General features: G+C 37.8%; 1 protein-coding gene across 2 annotated transcripts in view; it reads left to right on the top strand.

The window, feature by feature from the left end:
• Nucleotides 1-11005, top strand: part of ATP8A1 (ATPase, aminophospholipid transporter (APLT), class I, type 8A, member 1) — a 94054-nt gene extending 83049 nt beyond the window's left edge. For both annotated transcript variants that reach the window (XM_010076823.1, XM_010076824.1), the window contains exons 33-36: nucleotides 2091-2179; nucleotides 2581-2673; nucleotides 9970-10061; nucleotides 10403-11005. In XM_010076823.1, the coding sequence (XP_010075125.1) occupies nucleotides 2091-2179; nucleotides 2581-2673; nucleotides 9970-10061; nucleotides 10403-10500 (372 nt within the window). In that variant the 3' untranslated portion in view covers nucleotides 10501-11005. The remainder of the gene's footprint in view (nucleotides 1-2090; nucleotides 2180-2580; nucleotides 2674-9969; nucleotides 10062-10402) is intronic.
• Nucleotides 11006-11703: the final 698 nt, after the last annotated feature.

The following is an 11703-nucleotide window of genomic DNA, read 5'->3' on the forward strand; positions in this document are numbered from 1 at the left end:
AAATCTGACAGGCTTTCAAATATGACGCAGAAAAACTTTTTTTTTTCTTCCTCAATTCATGTTGTTCATTTGTAAAGCCAAAGGCTGGATGGGCTGAATAGTAGGCGCCAGTTGTTCCTCCATTCATGGTTAGCATTACAATAGTCAGAATTAACATCCTAAGACCTACATTATCACTTTTGCTGTTTCACCAGCAAACATTTAATACAGGGTGGCTAATGCAAGGACAGCTCTTTACTGTGTTCTTATAAATTTAAAAATTTTGTTAATAATAGGAAGTAAGAGTCATAGTTACTTCAAGTTATATTTTTTTATGCTTTTTCTTATTTTTTAGGAAACTTCAGCTCTCTAATTGGTACTTAATTATAAAATGTTTTGCAAAATGTAGTTGTGATAGACATTTCCAATTAGCTGCTGGTTTAGGAAATCAGTATGTCAAAAGTCATGTTTGGTTATGAAGTGACTGTGTAGTAGTGACTCTAGCCCCGGCACCAAGCACAGCCCCTTGCTAACTATTATGAAGAAAGTTAACTCTATCTCAGCTTAACCCAGTACACTGTGCTAATACATTTTCTCCATTTCCTGATACAAAATATTCTTTTTTTCTTCCTCCGTTGAAAATGTGAATTGTTTTATTTTGAACATGTCACTGCTCAGTGTTTACACCTTTGCTGACAGATGTTGACAGAAATAATTACTAGAATCTCAAGGTAATATCTATGTCCTTTTAACATAGCAATGGAAAGTTTACCAAATTTTCAGTTAAAATACATTCTAATACTTTCCAAAGAATGGGTGTCAGTAGGAATTTGGATACAAAAACAAGGTAAATAGAACTTTTTACTTATATGAGAATGAGATTTTTCTTTTCTGAAAATAATTGACTTTTGTTTTTACACATGAACTAGTATACTTCTAAAATGTTCATGTATGTGCATTCAGAAATTGGACTTTAGCTACTGCAAGCCACCTGCATTTGTCTGTTAATTAATGTTAGTAAAATTTCAGCATATTTATTTTAGTTACATACTGAGATTTAACTTTTGAAAGGAGTTAGTCTCCAAGTAATGAAGCAAAGGATTTGAAAGGGTATCATTGTGTAGCAATGTTACTTTCAATCTCTGTGCAACCTGATTACATTACAAAAGTATTTTTAATACTGACTGCAAAACAGTCTTTCAGTAATATGCTTCATTAAGTATCATATTCCTTGCATCCGTAATATTGTTGATGTAGACACTTGGGCATGAATTACAAGGCTAGATAACAGGGGTTTTTTTCGTTACTGTGCATACCTTATGATGTTTGTTTTGGCTTTTTAGTGTCTTTTAGTTTTTGGTATGTTTACTAACCAAGTTATGACAGAATACATTCCTATGTATTTATACAAAGCGGTGTATAAAAAAGCAAGCACACAGCTAAAAGCAGTGATCTGGTTTGCACACATTTCACCATGCGTTAATGTGTTAGATCTTCATTTAACAATATGTCGCATACTTCCATAATTGTGTAACTAGTTGTTTTCTTAGTTCTAATTTTTAAGAAGTTTCTTGAACGAGTGACAGTGTGCGAACTGTGGTACAGTGAGTTCAGTTGAAGATAAGTTTGATCAGTGTTATATTGCAAAACAATTGTAACAGTGTCCGATATTCCTGTTGAGGGTCAGGGACCATTATATCCTCTCAGGGTTGATTGCAAATAAGAAATTGTGCTCATAATGTATTGACAAAGATTGTGCCGGGGGGGGGGGGGGTTTTTGATAAATCTGATTTTAATGGAAATGTCTACAATCACTGTAATGGTGTAGAGCAGTGTTGTGGAGGGGTAGATTCCCCATCTCTCAAAGAGCTAAGCAGTGCGATCTTTCTAACAGCTTCTTAACATGAATTAGTGCTTACTGTCTACTGGACTTTTATAGTAGCTCAGGGGATTTTAGAAAGGAGGTAAAAGTTTTATTTCACATTAGAGAGTCTAGAATGGTTCATTAAAATTTGCTTTTGATACCCTCAAACAAGTAATTCATATTTCTAAGGTTTTTTTCCTATTTCTTGTCATGACATCATCACATTCTGTGCTTTTTTTCCCCCCAGGCAGCTATGATGTTCAGCTCTGGAGTGTTTTGGATGGGACTTCTATGTATTCCTATGACAGCTCTACTTTTTGATGTAGTATACAAAGTGTGAGTACAGAAATGCCAAGGTTTATGGGAGAAAGTACTGAATTTTAAATATGTGTTCTAATTACTAATATAAGAAAAGCAAATGAAGATCAGCTCTGGTGATTATATAAAATAATTTTTCACCTTATTTGTTTTTGACGGATTTTATTACAAGTGTTATTAGTATTTTAAATGGTTCAATAATGTAATGTCTATTTTATAAATAGTTGTTCTTTCTAATTTGCAAGAATAGCTGATAAAATATATTATTTAGACTTGCTTTATAATACTACTTGTAAAGCCTAATTTTAAGTAATCTGGGAAAATGGATTTGTAAATTGAATGTTTATATAAGTGTTAAAACAATCTGTTCTTTTATTTTCAAGAAGAGTAAATCTGGCAGTATTTTGTATTACTTACAGAGTAAAGAGAGCTACTTTTAAAACACTGGTAGATGAAGTTCAAGAGTTGGAAGCAAAGTCTGAGGATCCTGGAGCAGTTGTGCATGGCAAGAGGTACTGTAAAAATCTGGAGATCATTGTCTTTAAAAAAAGAAAGCTAAATATTTTCACCCTTATGCATGTATCAAAGACAAAAGGTTATTTTTCAAAATCCATACAAACAAAAGGCATCTGTAAAGAGGGTTTGGGTCTACTGAGCCTGTATGTTTTTTTCATATGGTTAGATGTAGGTTTTTACCAAAGGCTTTAACTGATGTGTTTCTTTGTAGCTGACTGTTATGTTTCTAGTTATTATGTACAGAACAAACTTGAGGTACAGTTTTAGTTCTGTCACTATTGACTGTGTTAACAATTAATACAAAATGAGTTTAAACTTGCATCATTCACTAGTATAGTTATAAATTGGACCTAAGCACAGTATTAAAAAAAAAAAAAAAAATTAAAACCTGCTTGGTAGCTGTTATGGTTTAGCCCCAGATGGCAATAAGCATCACCCAGCTGCTCGCTCCCTCCCCCCGCCGTGGGATGGGAGAGAGAATCAAATGCATAAAAGTGAGAAAACTCGTGGGTTGAGCTAAAGACAGTTTAATAAGTAAAGCAAAAGCCGTGCACACAAGCAAAGCAAACCAAGGAATTCATTCACTACTTCCTATTGACAGGCAGGTGTTCAGCCATCCCCAGGAAAGCAGGGCTCCATCATGCATAACAGTTACTTGGGAAGACAAACACCATGACTCTGAACGTCCCCCCTTTCTTCTTCTTCCCCCAGCTTTATATGTTGAGCACAATATCATATGGTATGGAATATCCCTTTGGTCAGTTGGGGTCAGCTGTCTCAGCTGTGTCACCTCCCAGCTTCTTGTGCACCCTCAGCCTCTGCTTCTCACACAAGTGAAGCAGAAAAGGCCTTGGCTCTGTGAAGCACTGCTCAGCAGTAACTAAAACATCCCTGTATTATCAGTGCTGTTTCCAGCACAAATCTAAAACATAGCCTCATCCTGGCTACTATGAAGAAAATTAACTCTATCCCAGGCAAAAACCAGCACAGTAACATAGGGGCAAACAGCAAAATATGTCTTAAGATTTGCTGAAATTGAATAGAAGCTGATTTTATATCTAATGCCAGTTCAGAGCAAACAAAGTTGACTAACCTATATGAGGTAAGAAATAATTTTAAGACTTCACAAGAATTCCCTTGTTACATCCTCCTTCATAGGTCAGGCTGGTAATTTGAAAAGGGAAAAGGTAAAACTGAACAATTGGACAATTTCTATGTGTAAACTTAGTGTAAAGGTGTGCACTCACTGAAATACTTGGGAATTTTTAACCCTAGTTGAACTGGTAGCAAGAGCTTGCTGAATGGATGTATGAGATGACAAAGTCCCCCCCTCCCTTCCCTTCAAATTCATTAGTACCATTTGGCTGAACTAGAGCTTTCTTTCCTCGTCTTCTCCCAAGGCTTCTCTTGTATTCCTAAATTCAGCTACTTTTACTTCAGTTGCCTAAGCAGTATGCTCTTCCTTCATCCTACAGACTGTCTTCCAAATCCCTTCTTATTTAGGTAAGAGGAACTTGGTGTTTTCACCACCAGTAATATAATTACCTTTTTATCCCACAATAAAGTAGTTAGGAGGGCTTCATGGAAGTTGTTTAGTTACCTGCCAGAATGTCTTTCTTAGATCTATTCCTTCTCCACACAGTTATTTTTAGACCTGTATTCTTTGAAGTATACAAGCATCCACCTAACATGCAAATCAATGGACATAGACGTCTTAGTATCTCTTAAGGATTTATTCCATCCATTATTTTTTTTAAATTATATCTTAATTCAGGTAATAGAGCCAAAACCTCACCCTTTATGGAGAAAGTATTCTTTATTAAAGAAATGGTCTGATGGACTGACTTACATGTATCTTCAGAAATCTCATTGAACTATTGTAGACATTTTTGAGTCTCCTAAATTGCAGAAGTCTGGATTAGCTAGTTACTAGTGCAGAGTAAGTAGTGAAATTGGTAAAGAATGTCCTCTACATCTGTTTTAAATGTGTACATGAGACTTTTTTACTATTGCATTGTAGTGCTTGCCATGCAAGAAAAAATGGTTATTTTTTTAAAACTTACTGTATATCCTTTAGCACCAAATAATATGTTTCTAGTGTGCATACCTCTGGAAGTACCTTTTTATGTTGTCATAGAAGAAGGGATTTTTCTCATGAAATGCCAAAATAACCTAAGAAGATATATAAATAACTGTTTGATTAAGAAGTAACTGGGAAATAGTGAGAAAGATAACTCAGGAACTTTTCCACTCTGTCCATCCCCATCTTAAAAATACTGCAACACAAAATAAGAAGCTCAACTTCCACAGATAACAGGTCAGGATTCTACTATTGGCTAGATGCTGTAATCAGATAGTATCTGAATGTTTACTTAGAAGTATATTAGTGTTAATTTTTATTGCATTTTTTTTTTTCAGCTAGAATATATATTTGTGGCAGATTTTTAGAACGGTGTTGACCTGATACCGCATGCATTTAAATACAGCTAAGATTGTAAGGCTTTACCTTTTGATGTTTTCCTATCAAACAATCTTGGGATGGGAATTTTCTATTTAAATTCTAAATTTGCACTTTAAGCTGTTTCTTAAAATGAGGATAAAAATTGACGTTTAAATTGAAATAATTTAAAATACTGTTCTTTGAAGATCTTAATTGTATTTTAGTATATGCTTTAAAAGTAGGAAATGCAAATATAGTCTTAAAATCTGTCATCCCTTGTATTTTTACAGTGCTGATTTGAAAAGGTTTTTAAACTGTTATAACTGAAGGCTCAGGAAGAGCATTCCTATTGTATCTTGCTGTTTCAGTGTGTGTAAGGATGTGTAATCAGATTTTTCCCCAAAACTGTCCAAAAATACTTTATTCTGTTGTTCTGTAGGCAACACATTGAAATTGGTTTTATCAAGTATATTTGTCAGTTAAGTAGGAATATACTTTGAGCAAGAAGGTGCAAATTTTGCATGGTCACTTTTCCAACAGAAAGTAAATTTTCATTTTGGAATACTATTGACTTGAGGGTGCCTTGATAGCATAAATAAGGTATCAGCTTCAGTGGACTAACAAATTTGTGCCACAAAAAGTATGAGTTCTATCATTAGAGCATTGTAATTGAAATGCCACAAAGCTATTTCTACTTAAAACTGAAATTACAAAGGTAAAAGGGTATTTTTTGTATATAAACTATTGTTCAAAAACAAGTTTTTTAATACCTTCTATATGATGCTTAAGCAGAAACAACAGTATTAATACTTACTACAAAAATATTTTTACTGGGTTAAATGCTACATAGACTAACAATAACATGAATAACAGCCCAAACGTGTGGAAACATCTTCAGTGGTGCTTCATGTAATCATTGTTGTTCATTCAGTCCACTTGGAAATTATTTTTAGACCAGCTAAGTGGTTGGTCAGGAATATATAAAGTAGTAATTTTTTTTCTATAAATTAGATTAATTGCCTATAAATGTATACATTTAATGTTCAAAAATTGTTAATATTCTGATTGTCCGTATAGATACACATAATGAGCATAGGTGTTTAGTTACTATGATTTATCATCGGTTAATTATGAAAGCATGTTTTCTTAGCTTCCCATGTAAATTTCTAAAAATGCTTTCGAATGGCAACAGAGTGACTCATAATAAAGAGCCTGCCGTATTTCAAGTATAGAAATAGAGCAGACTTTAATACCTGAATAGCTGGAAGCACTTTTCCCAAATTATTTCCCAAAGTATTTCCTACTTTGTGTTTTCTGTACGAGCAATCAGATCAGTGCAGTGGAAACTTCATTATACATAAACTAAGAAATGTGCATACTTCATGTTCTTGTAAAACTTAAGGCAGTATTTTCAGTGCTTAGCATTTAAGCAATCTGAACATTTAATTCTGGAACCAAGCAAAGAATAATGATAGTACCAAAAATGCTAGAATAGCCTGCTATGTTTATAGTAAAATAGGCTTTTATTAGAAAATAACACCTGTCAAAAGCAAACATTTGATAGAAATTTGTGGATTTCAGATCATACTAAGAAGAGTTTCTCAGATGTATGGCAAAGGAGATACAGCTGATAACTATATCTAAGTATTCTCATGGTCTCCCACCTCTTTGACCTTCCATCTTACGTGAAGATATTTATTTCACTTTTTGTATCCTTTTGGTTTAAACCTCAGTCCCTAATTTTTTATTAATCTTGTCACTTCAACAGTTTGTAGCTCTGAACTAAAAAACAAGGCTTCTACACAGCCTAGAGGAGAAATTACAATAGAAGCAAAAAAAAAAAAAAGAAAACAAACCACTTTGTATGGAAGCAATATGTTTTTGTACCTCACAGTAAAGAATTTCCTCTTAATATCCAGTCTGAATCTGCCCTCTTCCAGTTTAAATCCATTACCCCTTGTCCTGTCTCTATATGCCCTTGTAAAAAACCCCTCCCCATCTCTCCTGTAGACCCTCTTTAAGTACTGCTACAAGGTCTCTCCAGAGCCTTCTCTTCTCCAGGCTGAACAACCCTAACTCTCACAGCCTGTCCTCATAGGGAAGGTGTTCCAGCCCTCTAATCATCTTCGTGGCCCTCCTCTGGACCCACTCCAACAGCTCAACATCCTTCTTGCATTGGAGGGCCCAGAACTGTATGCAGTACTCCAGGTGGGGTCTCACAAGAGCAGAGTAGAGGGGGAGAATCACTGCCCTCGACCTGCTGGCCACACTTCTCTTGATGCAGCCCAGAACACAGTTGGCCTTCTGGGCCGCAAGCACACACTACTGGCTCGTGTTCAGTTTTTTATCTACCAACACCCCCAAATCCTTCTCCTCAGGGCCCCCCAAAACCCTCCCCCCGGGGCCTCCCCCAAAGCCATTCTCCCCCCAGCCTTTATTTATGCTTGGGATTGCCTTCATCCCTGTGCAGGACCTTGCACTTGGCCTTGTTGAACTTCATGAAGTTGGCATGGGCCCACCTCTCAAGCCTGTCCAGGTCCCTCTGGAAGGCATCCCTTCCCTCTAGCCCATCGACTGCACCACACAGCTTGGCATCATCCACAAACTTGGTGAGGGTGCACTTAATCCCACTGTCCATGTCGCTGACAGAGATGTTAAAAAGCACCGGTCCCAGTACTGGTCCCTGAGGAACACCACTCGTCACCGGTCTCTATTCGGAAATTGAGCCCTTAACCGCAACTCTCTGAGTGTGACCATCCAGACAATTCCTTATCCAGCAGGTGGTCTGTCCACCAAATACACATTTTTCCATTTTGGCCACCAGGATGTCATGCGAGACAGTGTCAAATGCTTTGCAGAAGTCCAGGTAGATGACGTCAGTTGCTCTTTCTTTGTCCACTGATGCCGTAACTCCATCATAAAAGGCCACCAAGTTTGTCAGGCACGATTTGCCCTTGGTGAAGCCATGCTGGTTACCAATCACTTTTCCTTCATTTTCCATTTGCCTTAGTAGAGCCTTCAGGAGGATCTGCTCCATGATCTTTGCAGACACAGAGGTGAGACTGAGTGGCCTGTAGTTCCCCCGGATCTTCTTTTTTACCCTTATTGAAAATGGGGGTTATGTTTCCCCTTTTCCAGTCAGTGGGAACTTTACCAGACTCCCATGACCTTTCAAGTATGATGGTTAATGGATTGGCAACTTCATCTGCCAGTTCCCTCAGGACTCATAGATGGATCTTGTCAGGTCCCATGGACTTGTGCACCTTCAGGTTCTTTAGATGGTCTTGAACCTGATCTTCACTTACAGTGGGCAGATCTTCCTTCTCCCAGTTCTTACCTTCACTTTCTGCAACTTGGGTGGTGCAGCCAGAGCCCTTGCCGGTGAAAACCAAGGCAAAGAAGTCATTGAGCACCTCAGCCTTCTCCTTATCCCTCGTGGCCAGGTCTCCAGTTTCCTTCTGGAGAGGTCCCATGTTTCCCTAGTCTTCCTTTTATCCCCGATGTACTTGTGGAAGTTCATCTTGTTCCCCTTGTTCCCTCTAGCCTGTCCCTGGCTAGATTTAATTCTGTCAGGCCTTTAGCTTTCCTAACCTGATCCCTGGATGCTCAGACAGCCTCTTTGTATGCCTCCCAGATAACCTGTTCTTGCTTCCACTCCCTGTATATTTTCTTTTGTGCCTGAGTAAGTCCAGGAGCTCCTTGTTCATCCACGGAGACCTTCTGGCATTCTTGCATGCCTTCCTCTTTCTGGGGATTCACTGCTCCTATGCTTGCAGGAGATGGCCCTTGAATACTGACCAGCTTTCATGGGCCCCCCTTCCCTGCTGGGCTTTGTCCCACAACACTCTGCAAAACAGGTCCCTGAAGAGGTCAAAGTCCACTCTCTTGAAGTCCAAAGTAGTGAGCTTGCTGTGCACCCTCTTTGACCCCCTAAGGACCTTGAACTCAACCATTTCAGGATCACTGCAGCAAAGGCTGCCCTTGAGCTTCACATTACTCACCAGCCCCTCCTCACTGGTAAGGACAATGTCTGTCTAGCCTAGCACCTTTTCTTGTTGGTTCCTGTACAACTTGTAAGAGGAAGTTGTCATCAGTGCATTCCAAGAACCTCTTAGATTGCTGGTGTCCTGCTGTGTTGTCCTGCCAACAGATATCGGGGTGGTTAAAGTCCCCCATGAGGACCATAGCTGTCTAACGCAAAGCTGTTTCTATCTGTTTACAGAGGGCCTCATCCACTCTGTCTTCCTGGTCAGGTGGCCTGTAGCAGACTCCCACTACATCATCTCCTTCCCTGCCCTCCCTTTAATCCTGAGCCACAAGCTCTCTGGCAGCTCCTCACCCATCCCCAGCTGGAGCTCCATGCACTCCAGCTGGTCACTGACATAGAGGGCAACACCCACTCCCCTTCTCCCCTGCCTGTCTTTCCTAAAGAGTTTATCCCCATCTATCCCTATGCTCCAGTCATAAGAGCCATCCCACCATGTCTCAGTGATGCCAGTGACATCATAGCCCTGTAGACATGCACACATCTGTAACTCTTCTTGCTTGTTCCCCATGCTCTGTGCATTAGTGTACGGGCATTTAAGTTTATTAATTTATATGTATTGGCAGTGCACAATGGTGCTTCAAACAGATGTTTTGCCTGTACTGTGATGAGTGAAAACATTACCAGGTATCTAGACTTAGGCCCTCACACATGCTTTTAATCATCTTAATAATTAGTTTAGGCACAATTTAAAAAGGAGAATGGACACTTTTCATTTAGTAATTAACTCCCACTTAACAGACTCGAAGATAAAGGGATATTGCAGTTAGTAAGTAAATATTTTTCGTATGTCCACTTCCTTTCTAGCTTAACTGAAAGAGCCCAACTACTGAAGAATGTTTTTAAGAAGAACCATGTGAACTTGTATCGCTCTGACTCTCTGCAGCAAAACTTGCTTCGTAAGTGTTCACTGACAAATAGAAATTAATATCCATTAATAATATAGAAGTAAAATTCTACCTTTCACTGCATTTGTTTATAGTAAAGCATCCTAAATGCAGTAGACTGCGTTCTTTGCCTGTTGGTAGGTTTCTCTTCATTCCTAAGATACCACACAGAGTTCTGCTATTTTATAATTGCAAAAATTATGTAAGAAACCACATGGGTTTTCTACCTACTGATTGCTGAAAAGACGTTTATTCCCCTCTATTGACCTTTGTTAAGTTGGTTTTATTAAAGCTTTAACAAAAAAAAATCTGATCAAAACCTAATTGGTTTCTGTTTTGTTTTATATCTGCAGATGGCTACGCCTTCTCTCAAGATGAAAATGGAATAGTTTCCCAGTCTGAAGTAATAAGAGCTTATGATACCACGAAACAAAGGCCTGAGGAATGGTGAAGGAACACAGCTCAGGATTTAGGCCTTATTAGTTACTTTTGTGAGACAGACTACCAGATCTGTGCTGGGAGCTGAGACCATGGCCACTTATCAAAGATTTAAAGAGCTATCTATGATGGTCTTGTTCCATAAAGTTTGGATTTGTGTATTCAGTAGACATAAGCACTGTGCAACTATACCGTAACACACCATCTCTAAATTTTTTAAAGAGTATTTGCTTAGCCTTTGTAAACAGATTGGAATTTACCTTGTATCTTGCCAGCTTGCTTATTTTACAATGAAGTTGAATCAATACTGGTCATATACTCAAAAGGCAATGGTCAGATTGCTAAACATACTTTACATTGACAGATCATTAGCATCTGTGAAGGTTTTTAAGCGTTAATATATTTAAATACAGTTGATAACAAGCCTTTGATTTCAACAAGTGCTGAAAAAATACTATCTTAATGGTGTTTGAATTAACACCTTCTTTGAGAAAGATTTTGAGTCAAGATGTTTATAGATGTTTGTGTCAAACTAACCTAAAAACGTTTGCCAAAGAAGTTCCATAAATGTTTTCTGTTGTTAGAAATAATTTGAAAGGAAATTAACTCCAGTCCTGATCTCAGAACTGCATGCTTGAGTCTCCGCACTTGAGGAGAAAGATTAACAGTACAGCGAGTCTAATTTGAGTGGCCTTTACGGCATTTGCTTTCAAAACTGCAAGTCTTTGCACCTTTAGCCTTATACAAGCTTTTCCCTTGTTTTCATTTAGTATTGCGTATTGCATATGTTGAAAATGGCTGCCACCTTGTAAAATTGAGTATGATTTTCTTCAGTTTTTAAGAATTGCTCTGCCTTACTTCCCTTTAGCAAACTTTAATTATTTTTGCAATGCTTAGTTGTATCTGCTTATACTATAGGTGCAAAAGAAAGTTTGTTTTATTTTTTTTAAATTAATTAAATTTTCAACATTTTTATACTAAAATTATTTTAAATGCATACATTGAAATACAAAGCAAAGCATGCCCTTTGCTAGTCTGTGGTATGTACTATGTTATTTGCACTAAAGCCACTTCCTATAAAGGTGTGACATAAATTGCAGCAGCCTCTTTACAACATACTGGTCATGCAGAATACCTATATACTCTCACCTGTAATTGAAAATGGAGAGGAAATGACTGCAGAAAAAGATACACACCTGGTTTAAGGTGGGGGGGG

This window comes from Pterocles gutturalis, unplaced genomic scaffold (genome assembly GCF_000699245.1).
Source record: "Pterocles gutturalis isolate BGI_N339 unplaced genomic scaffold, ASM69924v1 scaffold4793, whole genome shotgun sequence".
NCBI lineage: Eukaryota > Metazoa > Chordata > Aves > Pterocliformes > Pteroclidae > Pterocles > Pterocles gutturalis.